We start from the raw sequence: 23,962 nt of genomic DNA, 5'->3' as shown, positions 1-23,962 counted from the left end.
TGTATATGTCAAATCTTGTTTGATAAATTTCCTGTCAAATGTTATGTAGCCTCTGGGAAAGAGGCTACATAAATGCAATTTGTTGTTACAGGTTCACTGACCATTGGAGACAATCTTTCACTGCTTCTTTCTCCAAACTTTACACAATTTTGAAAGCTTATGAGACCTCCCCGCCCCCCAACCTTGGCCTTCTCTGTTCTGCTGAACAAAGCCTTAGTTTTTTGTACGTTTCTCCATAACTATAACCTTTTATTATTTCCATAATTTCACTGTACCCATTTCATGGCTCTTATTCCCTTCCCTGTAATGAACACCCAGAGCAACACAGTGTTCCAACCATGGCTAGCCAATATTCTGTACAAATTCAACATCACTTCCTTGCTTTTATATTAAATGGCCCTGTGTAAAAAGCATAGTTTCCTTTTACCAATGTCCTTTTCTAGCTGCCCTGCCTCTTCAAATAACTACATACTTGCATCTCTTTGTTCCTCTTTTATTCAAAGTCTTATTTGTTAAAGTATATTTCACTTCTTTTCCGTCAAAAATGCATTTCTTTAAATTTCACATCGTTGCATTTTCCCCCAAACACCCAGCTCCACTAACCTGCTTCTGCCTTCCTTCATTCTTCCTCACAATCTGCATTAACTCTTTACTATTAGCAAATTTCAATTGCATTCCTTTTGTCTCTCTGTCCAAATTATTTCTTTAAACAGAAAACATAAGGTCCCAGCACAGATTCCTAGGGCACACAATCCATATTTTACAGGTCCAGATAAAAAACCCGGTTAACCCTTTGCTTTCTACCTATCCATACAGCTAGATTCTCTTCCATAAAATATGCCAAATTTTTTACAACAAATTTAAGTAGGACCTATCAAAAGCCTTCTGGAAAAAAATATAAGCATTGATTCCAACTCTCTCTGATTAACCTGTGACTGTTGCAAGCAATCACTAATTTCATTATATATCCTAATTTCCTAGCACATCACTTTCACTCTTTTTTGAATTGGGGAGTGCTAGTCTCCAGTCCCAACACAGTTCCCATTCTTAAAAACTTCTGCAAAATTATAGTCTAGTAACTCTCCAGTATCTCTTCTCAACTCCTTTTAATTTTCTATGATGCATATCATCAGGGCTTGGTGAGTCTACCACATTTAGACTCATTCATTTTTTAAAACTGGCGTCACCCCCTCCTTAGGTTTGCCTGCAGCCTTATTTTTACCTTCCGCTATAAAAAAAATTGATGCAATTTCTTATTCCTTTGCTCCAGAGAATAAGATGACTACCTTTGTTTCTTTTCCTTTGTTGCTTATTTTTTCACAAAAGCCCTGGCCCTAAACTTGTAACTGGAAAAATAACACTCAAATTTAGGACAAATGTATGAATTAGGAGCAGGAATAGGCCATTCGGCCCTTTGCTCCACCATTCAGTGAGATCATGGCTGATGTGATTGTAACTTCAACTCCACCCTCCTGCCTACCCCAAGTAACCTTTCACCCCTTGCTTATCATGAATCCATCAACTTCTGCCTTAAAATCATTCAAAGATTCTGCTTCCACTGTCTTTTGAGGAAGAGAATTTTAAAGACTCTCAACACTGTCTTAAATTGGTGACTATTTTTAAACAGTGGCCCTTAGTACTAGATTCTCCCACAAGAAGAAACATCCTTTCCACATTGATCCTGTCAAGACCTCTCAGGATCTTTATATTTCAATCAAGTCAGCTCTTACACTTCTAAACTCCAGGATACAAGTCTAGTCCATCCAACCTTTCCTTACTAGCCAACCCACCCAATCCAAGTATTAATTTAGTAAACCTTTTCTGAGCTGCTTCCATCGTATTTACATCTTTCCTTAAAATAAGGTGATCAATATTGTATACAGTACTCCAGATGTGGTCTCATCAATGCCCTGTATAACTGAAGTGTAACCTCCCTACTCTGGTATTCAATTCCCCTCGCAATAAATTATAACATTCTATTAGCTTTCCTAATTACCTGCTATAATTTAGACTCCCCAGGCTGCTCACCCCCACATACCCCTGGAAACAACACATGCTCCACGCTGACCCACCCCACAGCCATAAAGCACTGTGGGAGGGACTAATGAGGGCCACGCCAGTAATCTGATTGGCCGGCAGCTCCATTAGTGCCAGAAAGGCATCAGTGGCCGCTGCCAGGACTGCAGAAGGAAAAGGGAGATCAAGGACCATGGACCCCTGGAGTAGGTAAGTCCAGGGTCTTGGGCCAGAAGGGTTTGGGTAGGTTAGGGAGAGGGGCAGGAGGAGAGGAGGAGTTGGGTTTAAGGGAGGTAACGGGTAGGAAGGGAGTGGGGGGGGGGGGGTTTGAACATGGGGGGACCGCCCTGCGATCAGCAAAGAGCAACCCCCGAAGAGCGACTAACCCCCGAAGAGCGACTAACCCCCGAAAAGCGACCGCCACTCCCCCTTTCCATCCCGCCCTTTAAACAATTAAGTTAAATAATCGGGCTTTCCAATCCCTCCCAGCTGCCAAACGTTTTATGGTGTGGCCAGTGTATTTATCAATAAGCTTGATAACAAACCTAATTGACCCTTTATTATTCATTTAAAAATAGTGGACAGGCTGCCAATTTCGGCACCCAACCACCCCCTCACATTATGGAGGAGACCTTGGGTGTGGGAGAAAAGGCGTTGGGATGACATCCACCCTATTTTACATGCTTCCCCCATCCCACAGGAAACATGCTCACTGGTGGGCGGGGGCGGGGGGGAGGGGTGCGGGGGGGCAAGTAACATTCAGATTTAGACTCCCCTGAATCTGATTTACATAGGAACATACGAATTAGGAACAGGAGTAGGCCACTTGGCCCCTCGAGCCTGCTCTGACATTCAATAAGATCACGGCTGATCTGATTTCAACTTCGACTCTACATTTCCTGCCTACCCCTAATAACCTTTCACCCCTTTGCTTATCAAGAATCTGTCTACTTATGCCTTAAAGATATTCAAAGACTCTGCCTCAACCTCATAATTAATTAAGAGTGCCTGGGAAAGACTGCACATTATTGCTGTCAATTAAGATGCCCATAATTCATTGCGAGAAGCAATTTCCAGAATCCAGGCTGTTCCAAATGCCCACACCTAGCTCAAAGGCATTTTCTCATTCGTTTATATAGCAGCCTTAAAGGCAGATCTTCAAAATGTAACCGAGACCTTGACTAATTCAAAGCTACTTCAGAATAAAGTACATTTCCTGAAGGTATTTTGAAGCTGGTTTTATTTTGAAGCTGGTTTTATTTTGAACGAATTGGAATAAACTCAGTGTGATTGACCTTTTCTCTGCTTCGCATCAACAACACACATTTAGTACTCTGATTCATACTGTTTAGTGGGGAAGAACGTCAGTTATTGACTCTAAATTGATGACACCAAACTAGATTTTGGTTTTCAATTTGCAATAGGAATTTTGGTTGCCACCTCTCCCTGTCTCCTAGCAACAGATCATGCAATAGATAAAACATGAAGCACCTAGATCATGACATACCATTGAAGGAACACAGTCACAGGAATTCTCACAAAAATCTAACCTCAGTAACCACAAAATTATCTAAAATTTAAAATGCACCTTTTATATTGAAATTATATACTAATTCATTGGAATAAGCACCCCTTCTGAGAATTGGTATTAGTGCAATGATCAATATCTTTCCGTGTTACATACCTCTCTCTAGCTGTAAGGCCATAACAGTTGTGAAGCTAATGAACCTGCATCATTAAACTTATTTATCAATATTCTATGGGGGAAAATAGTTACGCCAAAATGCTTTATAGTTAAAGGAAGATTAATTCATCACCTCAAGTTGGAACTACCACCTGTGACAGATCCATCAACTTCAACCCCCTCCACCCAGGCATCAGAATGCTCTTCCCCAGCTATAATCTAAATTGTGCTCTGAGGTACAATATTTCCATTTTGGCACAATGTTCACTTTAAAAGAAAATTATTCCTTCACATGAAATGGGTGTCGAGACCAGGCCAGCATTTATTGCCCATTCCTAATTGCCCTCAAGGTGGCGGTGGTCAGCTGCCTTCTTGAACTTCTGTAGTCCATATGGTGCAGCTTCACCCACAGTGTTGTTAGGAAAGGAGCTCCAGGATTTTGACCCAATGACAGTGAAGGAACGGCGATATAGTCCCTGTGAAACACCTTGAAATGTTTTTCTAAGTTACAGTTGATACACAAATGAAAGCTGTAGCAGTCTTATTATTAGTAAGAGTAGATGGTCACTATGAACAAACCACATATCCATCATACTTTATTGAAATTCCAGTTCCAAAATAAAGGGCTGTGAAATCTGCCTATGGTTCCTAGTGAAGATGCTGTCAATAAATACTTAGAGCAATCTTCAAACTTCTGCTACAAGGTAGGCCTGCTTGTAATTCCATTACCTTGGCAAACGCATCCCGTCCATAGCTGGCCTCCTCTTCTGTGTGCTGTTTGTCGATCACATCCCGGCCTGTGGCTACAGTCCGATACAATAAGGCCTTCTCCACAATGTCACTCTTTGTAGAGAGCAGCTCTGCAACTACGGACACCAACTTACTGTTTTCAATGAGAACAGAGTCACCATCCATTGCAAACTTCAAATTTCCCTGTTTTAAAAAAAACAAATAGGACAGAGTAACCATCATAAACTGCCCTGTTAAAGTAAAAGGACATCCCAGAAATAGATTTCTGGGACCTCATTTTAAAAAGGCACCAATAGAGATCATGAGTGAGGGGGACTGTTGCATGAACATCAGATGCAGCAATAAAATAGGTACTTTACTTCAACTAATTGAGAAAAAGGGTTACTAATTTCGCCAACAGAGGAAGGAAAAGCTGCAAACATTGGACATGCGAAATTAAAATAGAAAATGCTGGAAACTTGCAGCGGGTTCATCAGCATCTGAACAGATGAGTTGTGATGTTTTGTGATGTGCATCAATTGCCCACATGTGAAGGGTCTCTGCCTAAAAGCATTGTCTATCAGGTCTCCTTTCAGAAATAACACTGTGCAGCCTCATCCATTTAGAATAGTCACTTGGATAAGGTTTGGTTTGTCTTGAATGGAATGGAATCTACGTCACTGACAAGTACCGGAGAGCAAGTGACGTGCGGGAGACACAGGCAATGTGGTTGTGGCGGTGTGGTGGAAGCGGGTGATTTTGATAGCGAAAAGGCAGTGAGAGTACGACGTTGAGTTCAGTGTCAAACATTTAGAAAATCCAAGCAGTCACAAAATAAATGGTGAAAGCCGGATGATAGCCAGAAACAGGTTGGGAAAGGATTGAAACATACTCCATTAGGTGGTGAAAAAATAAATTAAAATCTATAGAAATAGAGGAATAAGAAAAAATAGGGAATCAGAAAATGAAGATCAACAGGAGCTAAAAACTGCAAAAAGCAGGAAGTTTGCAGTAAAAACTGAAATTGTCTGAAATACACAGCAAGTCCATCTGTATCTGAAAATAGAGAAGACACGTTGACCTTTCAGGTGCAGAGCCCTTATCAGAATCCTTCTAATCAAGTTCTATGTCCAACACGTTAACCTTTCTTCTCTCTAAAGGTAATACTCTATTACCAGCAATTTCACAGAGTCATAGAATGATGCTGCACAGAAGTAGGCATGAGGTCCATCATGACTGTGCCAGCTCTTTGAAAGAGCTATACAATTAGTCCCACTCTTCTGCCCTTTCCCCTTAGCCCTACAAACTTTTCCTTTTCAGCATATATCTGAACCTCTTCTAAATGTTACTAATGAATTCATTTTCCTGGGCCTTTTCAGCCAGTGTGTTTCAGATCATCCATAACTCAATGCATAGAAAAATTCTCATCTCCCCCTGCTTATATTTGAAATCTGTGTCCTCTGGTTACCGACCCACCTCTCAATGGAAACAAGTTTACCCCCAACTACGCTATGAAATTAAATTTACCTTTTTAATTATTGCGTGTCTTATGATTTTGTTTTATTTATTTTGGTATGTTTTTAAAGGGCATTAAAGTGTAGCAATACATGGATCAAACAACTGAATCACAAAGGATCATAGAATCACACAGCAGAGAAGGATGCCATTCGGCCCATCATGCCTGTGACAGCTCTTTGAAATAGCTGCCCATCAATCCCACGCCCCCCTCCAAGCTTTGCACATTTTTCTTTTTCCAAACGTACACGCAAATTCCTTGTGAAAGGTGTTATTTAATCCACTTCCACAATCCTTTTATCGTAGCTCACTGTTTAAAAACATTTCTCCTCAACATTCCCCCCCACCCACCCCCATGTTATTTTACCAATTATCGAAAACTTGTGCACCCTGATTACTGACTCCTGCCAGTGAAAAGTTACTCCATCAAAACCCCTTAAAAACAAGTCAGCAATATGTGGAGTGCTTCATGACAACTTTTTTGCTTATTGTTTAGCACAAATTGTTAGCCGAACAGTTTTGTTAGGATATTAGTGTTACGTTATTAGACCTTTGCACATTGCTTGTACATAAAATCTGACCTCAAAGTGCTGCACAGAAAAAAAAGACAAAGAAATAACAGGAACAAGAAGGTTAAACTGAACGTCCTAGACATAAACAGAGGCAGTATTTGAAATACAGAACTGCTTATAAAATTCTCTGACAAAAACCTCAAATAAATCAAAGAAAATAGTTAATGAATCAATCTGGTAAAATTGCTCAAAAATTCTAGGTACTGCTTTCATTTGACATTTCCTAACGTTATTAGTGTCTCAATAGCAGAGTACTTAAGTGCTTTTTATGAAGTGAATCTAGCACTGAGCGATGGTTGATTTTACTGACAGCATTTAATTTTAAATCTCATTTGAAATCTTGCACAAAAGGGTATAACCTTGGTGCGTGGCTATATTCTGCATATTTACAATCTGCTTTTAAAAGGTGCTTAAGAGTGATATAACATGATTCAAACAGGCAGTGAGTCAGAAATGCACAAGCCCATCAATTAAAAGGCACTGTCAAACCGTGCACAACACCTTTGAAATTAAACCAGCAAAACAAGCTCCTTCTCTGTTATCACTTCATGAAAGAAAAACTTGCTGAAAATCATCAGAAAGGATAAACATCAACCTGATAAACTCAGCTGAAGTCCTGAGGTTAGTTCATACCCATTTCTATGGATAAAACATAGGCCATTGACAGGGGGGAATGGGGAGCGGTCGGGAGGGAGAAGGAAATAAATGAAGCGAACAAGCATTTAAATGGTGCCTTTCACAAACTCAGGACATCCCAATGGGCATTAGAACCAATGATGCACTTTTGAAGTCTAGTCTCTGCTGTAATACAAGAAAAGTGAGTCAATTTGTGCACAGTTCAGATCCCACAACAGCAATTAAGCAAATAACCACAGCATCTATTTCAAGTGCCAGTTGAGGGGTAAATGTTAGCTCGGACACTGGGAGAACTCCCCTGCTTTTCTTTGAATATTGCACTAGTTAGTAAGGGAGTTCCCACTGTCAGAGATACCATCCTTCGGTTGTGACATTAAACCAAGGTCCGGTCTGTCCACGCAGGTGGATGAAGATGATTTCTTGGCACTATTTCGGAGAAGAGCACAAAAGTTCTACTCGGTGTCCTGGCCAATATTCAATCAGCATCACCAAGAAAACAGATTAACTGGGTCAGTCAAAAGCACAGCCTTCCTTTTCACATGTACACTGATGACACCCAGCTCTACCCCACCACCATTTCTCTCAATTCCTCCACTGTTGCTGAATTATCAAACCACTTATCTGACATCCAGTACTGGATGAGCATAAACCTCCTCCAATTAAATATTGGGAAGATTAAACCCAATATTTCCGTTCCATGCATAAAGTCCATTCCCTCTTTACCCCTCTCACTGGCAACAGTCTGAGATTAAACCAGTCTGTTTGCAACCTTCTCCCCAAGTTGCCTTCTGACCTCATATTCACACCATCACTAGGACTGCCTACTTCCACCTCCTTAACATCACTCGACCTCACCCATCTCAGCTCATGTGCTGCTGAAACCTTCATTCATGCCTTTGTTACCTCTAAACATGACTGTTCTAACACATTCCCGATTGGTCTCCCATAACTTAAACTCTAAGCACGAGGTCATCCAAAATTCTGCTCCCCATGTCCTTACTCACATCAAGTTCTGTTCTCTATATTCCCGTGTCCGCTGACCTACATTGGCTTACAGTCAAGGAACATTTTGATTTTAAAATTCCCATCCATTTTCAAATTCCTCCAAGGCCTCGCCCCTGCCTAAATTGGTAATCTTCTCCAACTCCACAACACTCCGAGATAACTGCTCTCATCGAATTCCAACCACCAGTGCACCGTGATTTTAATCGCTCTACCATTGTTGGCTGTGCCTTCAGTTACAGAAGCCCAAGGCTCTGGAATTCCCTCCCAAACCCTCGCTGCCTCACTATTTCATTTTTCTCCTGCAGAAGAAACTCTTTAAACTCTATCTCTTTGACCAACCTTTTGGTCATCTAACTATCTCCTTGTGTGTCCCAATGTCAGGTTGTTTTGATAATGCTCTTATCAAGCGCCTTGGAATGTTTTATGACATTAAAGTCATTATATAAGCTGTTGCTTTTATCACATTGCTGTTTGTGGGAGTTTGTTGTGCATAAATTGGCTGCAGCATTTCCAACTTTGTAATCGTGACTAAACTTCAAAAGACCTTCTATTGGCTGTAAAGCACTTTGGATGTGTCCTGAGGTTGTGAATAGCGCTACTGCATATAAGTGCGAGTTGTTATTTTGAGATAGGCATATGATCCTATAACCACATTGATGTTTGGATGTGCATTTTAGAATCACGCATGCTTCAACAGTGAAGAGTTCAGATTCTGAGAATTTGAAATCAAAACGAATGAGCTTCGGTGGGGGGCAGGGGAGAGAGGGAGAATCAGAGCCCACAATGTTGAGTGCAACTTTCATACAATGGGTTGCCAATGAGTACTACATTTAGAGGCTCCCCCTTTCATGTGAAATGCAAATCAGGTTTACCTGTTCTGGTGATTCAAGAGGACATTAAAAATCCTGTGAAATTATGCAAAGAAAACTTGGGAGCTGTTCTGGTGTCTGGCCAATATTCCTCATTCATACAACAGAACTGAACCAGATTTAACATACTATCTCAATGCTGTTTTTCAAGACCTGTTGTGCAAAAATTAGTTGCCAAATTTGCTTGTATAACAACAGGCAAAGCAATTAATTTTGTCTTGCATTTCAAGGTGTTCCTGAATTACCTAATAAGGTATTATATAAATGCAAATCTTTGTCATTGGTTAAGCGATAGCAATTTTATTTTGGTGTTACATCTATAGAATCCTTTAAGCCTACCTCTTTGAGAAAGTTTTTGTTCATCTCTCTTATTAGCTCCTATGTGACTTGCTGTCAACTTTTGTTTGGTAACACCTGGAACATTTTACTGCATTGAAAGCCCTACATAAATGTAGGTTGAAGCAGCAGACTGGCGTACTCCCAGCACACATTATGAAAAGGGAAACCCCCTTGTGTCTTGAACTACATCAATAATATGACTTTTCTAGGATCATATAAGTTGCTATTAAGCAATGGAAAACAAACCCTTCCGAATGCCCCAGTGGAGACTGATAGCACTAAGGCACCTGCTTTCTGTCAATACAGCTGCTTTAAATGTTAATTTCATTGGATTGTAAAGCACAGGGGAGTTCTCTGGTGACCTAGCCAATACTTAGCCCTGAACTAACATCACTAAAACAGATTATCAGATCATTATCTTATTTCTGTTCTAGAACCTTGCTTTGTAAAAATTGGTTGCCATGTTTCCGAGATAACAGTGACAACACTTCATTGGCTGTCTATCACTTAAGAACATCCTGAGGTTGTGAAAGGTGCTATATAATATGGAAATTCATTCTCTATTTCCTTCTTTACTATTAGGGCTGCCAGCTAGGTCTCAACCCATGGGTCTCACACAGCCAGCAGCAACCAAATAGGAAACTATACACAGGAAACAGGAAGTGGGAGGGAAGAGTGGCACTGGGGCGCCTCTTCATGTCTAAATGTCAAATATCAGCACCTCACTGAACCAAGCATGAAACTGAGTTCTCTCAAATGGACATTGGAATGAGGCTAATTAATATAAACCTTGTGATCCCTTGTAACACTAAATAACACAAGGAGAATCTATCCACAAGCTGCATCAGTGGACAGAAATAACAGAGAGACATAACCATATCAGCACCATGCCATCATCATTGAAACTGCATCTTTGCAAAAAGCAGTTCACTCCCGAAATGTATATTAAACTAGCTTAAGGTAATATGATCCAGTTTTCATCCCAGGACTCTGCAGCATGGCCCTCTATTCTAGGACTATTCACTTCAAATGAAAATTAAATCTAAATAAATGTCACTTTCATTTTACAATTCAAACAAGCTGCCTTCATGTACATTATCTTTGTTACTCTGTGCCTTACACCTGTTTCATCTTGTGTTCAGGGTCTAGTTGATGTTTGTTAGTGTTTCACTATTTCCCCAAGAAAGCTATTTAAGACTGTGGTGCATAAAATCATTATTATTTATTTACAACTCTAGGTGTATTTCAGTAACTCTACATGAAGTTGGACTTCTCCTTCCCTCCAGATCTCTGCTACTTAGTTATTGCTTCATAGTCACATCAACATCAGGTGCTTCTGATGTTAACTCTTCACTCTAATGCCCAAGCAAATCACTAATGGATTTTACATCATATATTGTTTGTTCCATATGCTCTCCTCCCACCAAACAATGGTAATATTATGATGATAATGGTAATGGTAACAAGTGCACACGGCTTTTCGTGGGTGTACAAATTTTTCACCAGGATAAAGCCAGATTTAGCTGTACAAATGTAGATAAATGGGTCTCCTGGGATCCAAACTAAACTAACCCGTGCGGAAAAGTGACAGTCCAAAAATTATGTCAAGCTGACCCTGCCACAATATTAGCAATTTAGCCACTTAAGAATTCAATTTTTCATGCTTAGCTTATTTACCTGATTTTTCACTCCATTTCAAACTGTTTTTTCTCTTTTCCCTCCTCCCCTAAAGCCAGTCAAAATGTTTGAACTTAGTTCTCAAGTCTGGTGCCTCACCCAAGGGGGCATTGCACAGAATTACATGGGGCAGAATTTTTAGCTTGGCAGGCAGGCACGTGCCCGACTTGACCGAGCGTGAAAGGCTGCACGCTGACGTCAGCTGAGTGTGCCAATGTCAACGCACAGTCGGACAATAGTGCGGTCGGCAGACACATACTGGAACCAGCAGCCCACCCGCCTACAATTAAAAGGCCCATTAAGGCTATTCAGTTATCAATTGTCCATAATTTTTCACTGTCTGTTCAACCCGACGGTCGGCGGGCAGACAAAAAGGCCAAGCAGCCTTTGCATGTTTTTTGGAAACCTCATCCGTGGGCGGGATGAGGTTTCCAAAAGCAAATATAAATAAAATAAAAATTTTAATTTTTTAAATTAAAAACATGTCTCCGCTCGTGTGACAGTCACATGAGGGCACGTCTTATTAATTTTATCTGTTGTTTTTTTTATGTGGTCGGGCCAGGGAGCGGCTGGGAAACCGACTGCTACCGGCGATCAGGCCCTGACTGTGATTTCACGCTGGCTGGGTGATTGTCGGCCAGCCAGTGTGAAACGCACGCTGTAGCGCTGGGGGCAGGAGGAGGAGCGCGAGGGCTGAAGTCTGTGCAATAAAGGCTCACTGAAGCACAGAGCTGCCTCAGGGAACTGGAGATTTTTATCAATAAAAATAAAGATTTTTTAAAATAATGAATACATGTCCCCTTCACGTGGCGTTCTCAAGCTAACTGAGTGTAAAAGGTTTTTTTTTTAAGTCACTGGTCGAAACCTCATCCCACCCGCGGATGAGGTTTCGCCGAAAATGCAAAGGCCGTTGGCCCTTTTGTCCACCCGCTGACCGAACAGTTCGACGGGCAGTGAAAATTTTGAATCAATTAGTTGATTAAACGTAGGCAGGCACGCTGCCAACTCCCGCATGCGCCCGCCCACCGAAATATCGCACATCGTTTTACACTGAAGCATGTCAGGCGCAAGCCTGCATACCGAGCGAAAAATTCTGGCCAATAAGTTTATGTCAGTGTTTATGCTCCATGTCCGCCTTCTCCTTCCCTACTTCATCTAACCCGATTGGCATGTCTTATAACTTCTTTTTCCCTCATATTTATTTATTTATTTTCCTTAATCTATGCTTTCGTCTCACCTACTCCCTGTGACAGTCAGTTCCACACTGTAACCACCCTCCAGGAAAGAAGTTTTTGTTGAATTTTGTATTGGATTTAATATTAACGATCTTGTACTTAAGGCCCTTGGTTTTGGATTCCCCCACAGGTGGAAACATCATCTCTATATCTACCCTATCAAACCTCTACATAATCCTAAAGACTTTTATGAAGAGAAAATCTGGAAGATTTTAATTTATATAGCGCCTTTCACAACTTTGGGACAAGCACTTTACCAAAGAACTTTATAGCCGATGAAATGCTTTTGAAGTATAGTCACTGTTGCCATGAAATCAGGTCACCACCCGCCCCAATCTGCCCTCCTAGCCCTTCCTGATTGATACAACTTCTGAGTTCTGATGCAATTCGTGTAAAGCTCTTTGCACTTAATGTCTCTTTATCCTTCTTGTAAGGTGGAGACCAGAAGTGTACACAGTATGCTATGCATACAAATGCAGATCTATATTCATGAGGTGAGGTCTGTTACCTAACTCAGCTGGACAAAATAAATGTTCCAACCCTAAGGAGTCTTTGTCTTCTTTGTAAACACCTTTTAAATCCTGACAATTCCTTTCTTTCTGTTGGAATTCTTCATCCTTGTGAGAACCAATACTAATTAAAACTGTGATTGAAAATCTTCCTTGTGAACGTCCATTGACTATTTGGCTGCAAAGACTAACATAGCCAAATGCAGTGCTGTCTTCCACCTGGGGAGATGGTGGCGTAGTGATATTGTCACTGGATTGGTAACCCAGAGACCCAGGATAATGCTCTGGGGATTTGGGTTCAAATCCAACCCCAGAAGATGACGGAATTTTTGAAATTGCCAGGATGGCCGAGTGGTCTAAGGTGCCAGAGTTAACGAATGTGATTCCTTGCCTTGCTGCGGCTTGGTGAATTCTTGTCCCTTTCTAGGGGCATGGGTTCGAATCTCACTTCTGCCTTTTGTGCTCCATGGGCACCACGTGGACTGGGTTGTTTTACTGACCCCTTTGATCACATTTTGTTTCAGTGCTTGTACGTTTCCTTTCAACTGTGCCTTTCTTTGTTTTTGCAGTTTCCCTTTAAGGGGCTGCTTTTTAATTTGTCCCTTGACTTGTTAATTTAGTTTATTTGGTTTGACTCAAAAGAGCTATAAGCTCTTCTGGCACAGGTGATTAGATTGGGATCAAAAGCAGACCACAGAACTGACCCATTCCCCTCCCTTCAACCAAGACGAATTTGAATCTAATGCAACTGATTCAAAAGCTGACAAAAATGATGCTGTAAAGTTCGGCGACTCAAAAATGAAATCTTGCTTAATCTAACCAGTAAAATGTAAAACAGTAAAAGGTCCTGATCTATCACTGTGTTTCAATGAATGAAGCGATCGCTAAGTTCCAAAGTAAGGCCTATCATGGATAACAAGGTGCAAAGTCTGGGTAAAGCAACTTAAACAAAGGGAGGCGAAGAAGTTTCTGAAGCTGTTGTAAGCTTAAAAAAAAAGACACGGTGCTAGAAGTTAAGAGATACTTATTGCAACCTTTTATTTTTAATAAAATTAGGTTAAATGTGAATTGGTGACCTGATGACCACCTCCTGGTGAGGGCTATTGTTTAAATTTGTTCTTGGATTGTGAACGACAATGACAATATTTCAGTTCTGTTGAAGGATCATTCGGACTCGAAACGTTAACTGTGTTCCTCGCCACAGATGCTGCCAGACCTGCTGAGTTTTTCCAGCTATTTTTGTTTTTGTTTTGGATTTCCAGCATCTGCAGCTTTTTGCTTTTATCACAATATTTCAGTGCTCATCCCAAGCTGCTGTGAAGTATTAAAGGTCAACCACACAACCGGGATCAAACAGAATAGATGGGGGTGGGATGGGATGGGAGGTGGTGGGTGACAGGAAAACGAACCCGTTATTTCTACAACAAAGCAGCAGATATTTTTCTACTCCCAGCTCGTAAATTACTAGGTGGATTGACCTCAATTCCATAACTTTTGATAGATTTTTGTTAGAGACAGGCATTAGGAAGCATGGAACCACGGGCAGGCAAATGGAGTGAAGGTGCAGATCAGCATCATCCAATTAATAAGCGGGACCAGTTTGAGGGGCTAACTCGCCTCCTCCCATTCCATGGGTTTGAACTCTCGGCTTCTGGGTTGCTGGTCTAAAGTCATAAGCACTAGGCCACCCCGCCTGCTGCATTCTGACAAATACACAGTCGGGAATGCGCCAGCTCATTTTTCATAGAATTACAGCGCCCATCGAGTCTGCATCGACAGGTGAGAAACACCTGACCTACCTACCTAACCCCATTTACCAGCACATGGCCCATAGCCTTGAATGTTATGATCTGCCAAGTGCTCAGTTTTAAAGGATGTGAGGCAACCCGCCTCCACCACCCTCCCAGGCAGCGCATTCCAGACCGTCACCACCCTCTGGGTAAAAATGTTTTTCCTCACATCCCCCCTAAACCTCCTGCCCCTCACCTTGAACTTGTGTCCCCTCCTGACTGACCCTTCAACTAAGTCGAACAGCTGCTCCCTATCCACGCCCCTCATAATCTTGCACACCTCAATCAGGTCGCCCCTCAATCTTCACTGTCCCAACGAAAACAACCCAAGTCTATCCAACCTCTCTTCATAACTTAAACGTTTCATCCCAGGCAACATCCTGGTGAACAAAAACAAAAACAGAATTACCTGGAAAAACTCAGCAGGTCTGGCAGCATCGGCGGAGAAGAAAAGAGTTGACGTTTCGAGTCCTCATGACCCTTCGACAGAACTTGAGTTCGAGTCCAAGAAAGAGTTGAAATATAAGCTGGTTTAAGGTGTGTGTGTGGGGGGCGGAGAGAGAGAGAGAGAGAGAGGTGGGGGGGGCGTGTGGTTGTAGGGACAAACAAGCAGTGATAGAAGCAGGTCATCAAAAGATGTCAACAACAATAGTACAAAAGAACACATAGGTGTTAAAGTTAAAGTTGGTGATATTATCTAAACGAATGTGCTAATTAAGAATGGATGGTAGGGCACTCAAGGTATAGCTCTAGTGGGGGTGTTTTTTTTTTAAATAATGGAAATAGGTGGGAAAAGGAAAATCTTTATAATTTATCGGAAAAAAAAAGGGGGCAACAGAAAGGGAGTGGGGATGGGGGAGGAAGCTCACGACCTAAAGTTGTTGAATTCAATATTCAGTCCGGAAGGCTGTAAAGTGCCTAGTCGGAAGATGAGGTGTTGTTCCTCTAGTTTGCGTTGGGCTTCACTGGATCAATGCAGCAAGCCAAGGACAGACATGTGGGCAAGAGAGCAGGGTGGAGTGTTAAAATGGCAAGCGACAGGGAGTTTTGGGTCATTCTTGCGGACAGACCGCAGGTGTTCTGCAAAGCGGTCGCCCAGTTTACGTTTCGTCTCTCCAATGTAGAGGAGACCACATTGGGAGCAACGAATGCAGTAGACTAAGCTGGGGGAAATGCAAGTGAAATGCTGCTTCACTTGAAAGGAGTGTTTGGGTCCTTGGACAGTGAGGAGAGAGGAAGTGAAGGGGCAGGTGTTGCATCTTTTGCGTGGGCATGAGGTGGTGCCATAGGAGGGGGTTGAGGAGTAGGGGGTGATGGAGGAGTGGACCAGGGTGTCCCGGAGGGAACGATCCCTACGGAATGCCGATGGGGGGGTAAAGGGAAGATGTGTTTGGTGGTGGCATCATTCTGGAGTTGGCAGAAATGGCAGAGGATGATCCTTTGAATGCGGAGGCTGGTGGGGTGATAAGTGAGGACAAGGGGGACCCTATCATGTTTCTGGGAGGGAGGAGAAGGCGTGAGGGCGGATGCGCGGGAGATGGGCCGGACACGGTTGAGGGCCCTGTCAACGACCGTGGGTGGAAAACCTCGGTTAAGGAAGAAGGAGGACATGTCAGAGGAACTGTTTTTGAAGGTAGCATCATCAGAACAAATGCGACGGAGGCAAAGGAACTGAGAGAATGGGATGGAGTCCTTACAGGAAACGGGGTGTGAGGAGCTGTAGTTGAGATAGCTGTGGGAGTCGGTGGGTTTGTAATGGATATTGGTGGACAGTCTATCACCAGAGATTGAGACAGAGAGGTCAAGGAAGGGAAGGGAAGTGTCAGAGATGGACCACGTGAAAATGATGGAGGGGTGGAGATTGGAAGCAAAATTAATAAATTTTTCCAACTCCCGACAAGAGCATGAAGCGGCACCGAAGTAATCATCGATGTACCGGAGAAAGAGTTGTGGAAGGGGGCCGGAGTAGGACTGGAACAAGGAATGTTCCACATACCCCATAAAGAGACAGGCATAGCTGGGGCCCATGCGGGTACCCATAGCCACACCTTTTATTTGGAGGAAGTGAGAGGAGTTGAAGGAGAAATTGTTCAGCGTGAGAACAAGTTCAGCCAGACGGAGGAGAGTAGTGGTGGATGGGGATTGTTTGGGCCTCTGTTCGAGGAAGAAGCTAAGGGCCCTCAGACCATCCTGGTGGGGGATGGAGGTGTAGAGGGATTGGACGTCCATGGTGAAGAGGAAGCGGTTGGGGCCAGGGAACTGGAGATTGTTGATGTGACGTAAGGTGTCAGAGGAATCACGGATGTAGGTGGGAAGGGACTGGACACGGGGAGAGAGAATGGAGTCAAGATAACGAGAAATGAGTTCTCTGGGGCAGGAGCAAGCTGAGACGATCGGTCTACCGGGGCAGTTCTGTTTGTGGATTTTGGGTAGGAGATAGAAGCGGGCTGTCCGAGGTTGGGCGACTATCAGGTTGGAAGCTGTGGGAGGGAGATCCCCAGAGGAGATGAGGTCAGTGACAGTCCTGGAAACAATGGCTTGATGTTCAGTGGTGGGGTCATGGTCCAGGGAGAGGTAGGAGGAAGTGTCTGCGAGTTGACGCTCAGCCTCCGCGAGGTAGAGGTCAGTGCGCCAGACAACAACAGCACCACCCTTGTCAGCGGGTTTGATGACAATGTCAGGGTTGGACCTGAGAGAATGGAGTGCAGTAAGTTCAGAGAGAGACAGGTTAGAATGGGTGAGAGGAGCAGAGAAATTGAGACGACTAATGTCGCGCCGACAGTTCTCAATGAAAAGATCAAGAGAAGGTAAGAATCCAGAGGGAGGGGTCCAGGTGGAGGGAGAATATTGGAGATGGGTAAAAGGATCCGTTGAACTGGGAGAGGACTCCTGCCCGAAGAAGTGAGCCCAGAGACGAAGATGGCGGAAGAAGAGTTCAGCATCATGCCGAGCCTGAAATTCATTGAGGTGAGGGCGTAAGGGTATGAAACTAAGTCCTTTGCTGAGCACTGAACGTTCAGCATCGGAGAGGGGAAGGTCAGGGGGTACAGTGAATACACGGCTGGGGTTGGGATTGGAAGAAAGGGTGGGGACGGAGGGACAGGCAGGGGTGGAGGGTCCTAGATGGGTGTTGGTGTCGATGAGTTGTTGGAGCTTGCGTTCCTTAGCACTTGAGAGAAAGAGAAAAAGTTTCTTGTTGAGGCGTCGGATGAGCCGAAGGATAAAATGAAACTGGGGACACGCGCAGCTTTGAAAAAGGGTACGGCGGTGCTGCTGGAGGGAGAGGTCGAGTGTGTTCATATGGCGGCGCATGGCACTGAGTGTGGATTTCAGAATGTGATGGGAACAGCAGTCTGAGAAACGTTTTATGTCCCGGAGATACCTGTAATCCTGGGTGGGTTCGAAACATGAGGGTTGGAATTTCAGTTGAAATCCACGTGCGCTAAGTCGGAGATGGAGACAGTCACTGAGAAAGGAGATATGGCTGTGAAAGCGGGTTTTAGTAAACACCTTGTCAAACACCAGGAGGGAAATGGAAAGCAAGGAAGGTGAGCAGGGCAAAAGAGAGGAACGGAAATCTTGTCGCAGAAAAGAACAGAACTTCTTCAAGGAGGTAGGCATTTCTTGAAGAGCAGTGGCAGTCAATTAAACACAGAGATAAAAACAAAAAAACTGCGGATGCTGGAAATCCAAAACAAAAACAAAAACAGAATTACCTGGAAAAACTCAGCAGGTCTGGCAGCATCGGCGGAGAAGAAAAGAGTTGACGTTTCGAGTCCTCATGACCCTTCGACAGAACTTGAGTTCGAGTCCAAGAAAGAGTTGAAATATAAGCTGGTTTAAGGTGTGTGTGTGGGGGGGAGGAGAGAGAGAGAGAGAGAGGTGGAGGCGGGGGGTGTGGTTGTAGGGACAAACAAGCAGTGATAGAAGCAGATCATCAAAAGATGTCAACAACAATAGTACAAAAGAACACATAGGTGTTAAAGTTAAAGTTGGTGATATTATCTAAACGAATGTGCTAATTAAGAATGGATGGTACAGCACTCAAGGTGAATCTCCTCTGCACCCCCTCCAGTGCAATCACATCCTTCCTATAATGTGGTGACCAGAACTGCACACAGTACTCCAGCTGTGGCCTCACCAAGGTTCTATATAACTCCAACATGATCTCCCTACTTCTGTAATCTATGCCTCGATTGACAAAGGCAAGTGTCCCGTATGCTTTTTTCACCACCCCACTATCATGCCCCTCCACCTTCAGAGATCTATGGACACACACACCAAGGTCCCTTTCTTCCTCAGAACTTCCGAGCGCCATGCCGTTCATTGAATACTTCCTTGTCAAATTACTCCTTCCAAAGTGTATCACCTCACACTTTTCAGGGTTAAATTCCATCTGCCACTTATCTGCCCATTTGACCATCCCGTCTATATCTTCCTGTAGCCCAAGACACTCAACCTCACTGTTAACCACCCGGCCAATCTTTGTGTCATCCGCAAACTTACTAATCCTACCCCCCACATAGTCATCTATGTCGTTTATATAAATGGCAAATAATAGGGGACCGAGCACAGATCCCTGTGGTACGCCACTGGACACTGGCTTCCAGTCACTAAAGCATCCTTCTGTCATCATCCTCTGCCTCCTACAACTAAGCCAATTTTGAATCCACCTTACCAACTTACCCTATATCCCATGTGCATTTGCCTTCTTTATAAGTCTCCCATGTGGGACCTTGTCAAAGGCTTTGCTGAAATCCGTATAAACTACATCAACTGCACTATCATCATCTACACACCTGGTCACCTCCTCAAAAAATTCAATCAAATTTGTTAGGCATGACCTCCCTCTGACAAAGCCATGCTGACTATCCCTGATCAAACCTTGCCTCTCCAAGTGGAGATAGATACTTTCCTTCAGAACTTTCTCCAATAGTTTCCCTATCACTGACGTGAGACTCACTGGCCTGTAGTTCCCTGGCTTATCTCTACAATCCTTCTTAAATAGAGGAACCACATTAGCTGTTCTCCAGTCCTCTGGCACCTCCCCCGTGGCCAGAGAGGAATTAAAAATCGCGTCAGAGCCCCTGCAATCTCCTCCCTTGCCTCCCTCAGCAGTCTGGGACATAAATCTGGAGATTTGTCCACTTTTAAGCTGCCAACACCTCCAATACCTTGTCACTCCCTATATCAATTTCTTAAGAACCTCGCAGTCTCTCTCCCTGAGTTCCATACCTTCATCCTCACTCTCTTGGATGAAGACGGATGTGAAGTATTCATTCAACACTCTAGCGATGTCCTCTGGCTCCACCCATAGATTGCCCCCTTGGTCCCTTATGGGCCCTACTCTTTCCCTGGTTATCCTCTTCCCATTGATATACTTATAGAATATCTTGGGATTTTCCCTACTTTTACCAGCCAGAGCTTTCTCATATCCCCTCTTTGCTTTCCTAATTGCTTTCTTAGGCTCCACCCTCCACTGTCTGTATTCCATTAATGCCTCTGCTGATTTGCTTCCCTTGTACCTGCTAAAAGCCTCTCTTTTCCTTCCCATCGTAACATGAGTATCTCTGGTCATCCATGATTCTCTGGGCTTGTTACTCCTTCCTATCACCCTAGAGGGAATATGTTGAGCCTGTACCCTCCCCATTTCCTTTTTGAATGCCCCCCCCACCACTGTTCCTCTGTAGATTTCCCCACAAGTAACTGTTCCCAGTCTACCTTGGCCAGATCCTGCCTTATTTTACTAAAATCCACTCTCTCCTAATCCAAAACATTTTTTTGCAACTTGTCTATTTCTCTGTGCATAACAAACTTAAACTGTACCATGTTGTGGTTGCTATCGTTAAAATGCTCCCCCACCACCACCTCAGCCACCTGCCCAGCTTCATTCCCCAGAATTAGGTCCATAAAATGCACCGTCCCTTGTTGGACCCTCTACATATTGACCTAAAAAGTTCTCCTGTACACATTTCAAGAAATCCACTCCATCCAAGCCCTTAACACTATGTCTATCCCAATTAATGTGGGAAAGTTGAAATCACCTAATATAATTACCCTATTGTTATTGTTTTTACATAGCTCCGCAGATTGTGCACATATTTGCTCCTCAATTTCCCACTGACTATCTGGGGGTCTATAATAAACACCTAACAATGTAGTTGCCCCTTTTTTATTCCTAAGCTCTACCCACAAAGCTTCATTCGATGCCCCCTCCAAGATATCATCTCTCTTTACTGCAGTAACTGACTCCTTAACTAATAATGCAACGCCTCCTCCTCTTTCACCCCCTCCCGTCTCGCCTGAAGATTCTATATCCCAGAATGTTGACCTGCCAATCCTGCCCTTCCCTCAACCACGTCTCCATGATGGCTACTATATCACAATTCCACGTGTCAATCCTCACCCATTTTACCTGTAATACTCCTGGCATTAAAGTAGAGGTCATCCAGCCTTGCTTTACTCCCTTGAAGCTCTTTGCAGCTGTACTCCCTCTGACTTGATTGTTTTACTGTATTATGATGTGTCCCTATTCTGCTAACATTCTGTGTCCCCTCCCCCTGCCGAATTAGTTTAAACTCCTCCCAACAGCACTAGCAAGCCCGCCCGCAAGGATGTTAGTCCCGCTCTGGTACAGATGTCGACTGTCCCGCTTGTAGAGATCCCACCTTCCCCAGAAACGGTCCCAGTAATCCAGGAATCTAAAACCCTCCCTCCTGCACCAACTCTTAAGTTTATTTATTTTTCAATAAATATAATACTTAATAGTTCACTGGTGCATTTTTCTACTTTTACTGTGGTTTGCGCATTTAAGGGACATAGCAAGTAAAATGTCACGTGTATCTCAGATGGTATACTATGTCTGAACCGACTAATCCAATTGGTTTAGTTCTCCCACCTTTAGTAGCAGTGTGCTGCTGAGGCAACACTTGTGTGAGATTATAAAGGAGCGAAAGAAAGCTTGGAGTGTAAATATTCTGCAGTTTCAGTTATACATACATCAGTATTAGAAACGTTTTATGTTAGTTCATGACGGACATTAATTGTTTGAATAAAGCAACTCGTGGTATAGTTTATTTTAATTATTGAATCAGAATAGTTATGCACAAATATGGCCACTAGATGGTGGTGTTTGACAACTTGACAACTGCACAGACAAGAGACAGTCAAGTCTCCAGGACCAAGATCAACAATCATAAGGTAGATATGGATTTCGTACCCATTCAGATTCAGCCTAAGCTTATTCAACATTTATTTCATCACATCATCCAACTACTTTTTAAATGATTCTTATGCTTTTTCCCTCGTTCCATGCATTGATCTCTCAGTCATCTTGTTTAAAAAATTTACACAGAATCATATGGGATATACAGCACAAAGACGGACAATTCCAGAATCATATGGGATACACAGCACAGAGATGGACAATTCAGTCCAACCAGGCCACGGTTATGCTTCACTCGAGCATCTTACCCTATCAACATAACCTTTTATTCTTATCTCCCTCATTTGCTCACTTAACCTCCCCTTCACCTCAACTATCTCCTGTGGTAGTGAGCTCAACAATCTCACCACTTTCTGGGGAAAGAAATTGCTTCCGAATTTTCTATTTGTCTTCTTGCTGACTACACGTTGATATCCCCTAGTTTCCTCTTCCCCACAAGTGGAAACGCCATTTACTCTTTTAAAACCTTTTATAATTTTAAAGCTCGCACCCCAGGCTTCTTTTCAAGAGAAAAGAGACCAGCATGTTCGTCCCTTCCTTCTGAATCCCTTTTGCACTCTCCAGTACCTCTATATCCTTCTCATAATATGGCAATGAGAACTGTACACAACTCACTCCTCTCTAAGTGTGGTTTAATAAGGATTTGATGCTCCATGTTTTAATTCTATCCCTCTAGAAATAAATCCACAGTGCTTGCCTTGTTTTTTTATGACCTTATTAATCTGTGTTGCCACTTTTAGTGACTCTGTATTCTCGCCTGGCCCTGCTGTGTTCAATTGCTCGGTGTCAGATTGTGTGCCTGTTGACTGTGTACTGGGCAGTGAGCTGCGGGTCAAATCCATGGGTGTGGTTACAGAGAAACTGAAACTGTGTATGTATGAGAAGGCAGATATTTTAAAAGCCTTTGTAATAAAGCTCCTATTCTCACAAACCAACCTCCTGTTCCCTTGATCCAATTCCCACTAAACTGATGTTCACCCAACATCCCCTCCCAACTACAACAAATTATTAAGCGCGTTAAATGTAATAATTCCTCTATCTCTTCCCAAGATTATTTTAAAATGTGTGAAGGCAATCCATCTGGATCAGGGGTTTTATCTCAGGATTGATACAGTACAGAAGGCCATCATTCAACCAATCGTGTCTATCCTGACTCTCCGAAGGAGCAGCTTATCTAATGACACTCCCTGGCCTTCCACTGTAGCCCCACATAGCGTTCCTTTTCAGGTAATAATCCAATTCCCTCTTTAATGCCTTGATTGAATCTGCCTCCACCACACACTCAGGCAGTGCAGTCCAGATCCCAACCACTCGCCGTGTGAAAAAGTTTACCCTCATGTCTCCATTGCTCCTTTTACCAATTACCTCAAATCTGTGTCATCTGGTTTTTGATCTTTCCAGCAATGGGACTAGTTTTTCCCTAACTATTCTGCCCAGGCCCCTCATGATTTTGTATCCCTCTACCAAATCTCCTCCCAGGAAAACAGTCCTAAGTTCTCCGTTCTGCCTACATAACTGAAGTTCGTCAACTTTGGAACCATTCTCATAAATCTTTACTCTCTAATGCCTTTACATCTTTCCTAAACTATGGTGCCCAGAACTGGATACAATACTCCAGTTGAGGCTGAACCAATGTTTTACACAAGTTTTACATAACCTCCTTGCTTTTGTACTCAAGGCCTTATTAATAAAGCCTAGGGTGCTGTATGCCTTTAACAACTGCTCTGTCAACCTGTCCTGCCACCTTCAATGACTTATGCACATATACTCCCTGGTCCCTTTGCTCCTGTACTCTTTTTAAAATTGTACCCTTTATTTTATATTGTCTTGTTGCATCCTTTTAAACAAACTGAATCACAAATTAAATTTCATCTGCCGCTTCTCCACCGATTCCACTGTCTATGTCTTTTGAAGTTCTGTTCACAATGCTCCCAAGTTTTGTATCATCTGCAAATTTCTAAATTGCGCCCTGTACACCAAGGTCTAGGTTATTATTATATATAAGGAACAGCAAGGATCCTAACACTGACCCCAGGGGAACTCCACTACAAGGCTTCCTCCAGTCTGTGAAACAGCCATTAACCATTACTCTCTGTTTCCTGTCACTTAGTCAACTGCATGTCCATGTCACTACTGTCTATTTTACTCCATGAGTTTTAAC

The 23,962-nt window shown here is 43.0% G+C and overlaps 1 protein-coding gene across 2 annotated transcripts in view; it reads right to left on the bottom strand.

Moving 5' to 3' along the window:
- myo1d (myosin 1D) overlaps positions 1–23,962 on the bottom strand; it is a 593,379-nt gene that overhangs the window by 428,261 nt on the left and 141,156 nt on the right. For both annotated transcript variants that reach the window (XM_041173666.1, XM_041173667.1), the window contains one exon: positions 4,430–4,633. In XM_041173666.1, coding sequence (XP_041029600.1) covers positions 4,430–4,633 — 204 coding nt within the window. The remainder of the gene's footprint in view (positions 1–4,429; positions 4,634–23,962) is intronic.

This window comes from Carcharodon carcharias, chromosome 23 (assembly GCF_017639515.1).
Source record: "Carcharodon carcharias isolate sCarCar2 chromosome 23, sCarCar2.pri, whole genome shotgun sequence".
In the NCBI taxonomy this organism is placed as follows: Eukaryota; Metazoa; Chordata; class Chondrichthyes; order Lamniformes; family Lamnidae; genus Carcharodon; species Carcharodon carcharias.
The sequence above is the reverse complement of the archived record's forward strand: the minus strand, read 5'-3'. Positions and strand labels throughout refer to the sequence as shown.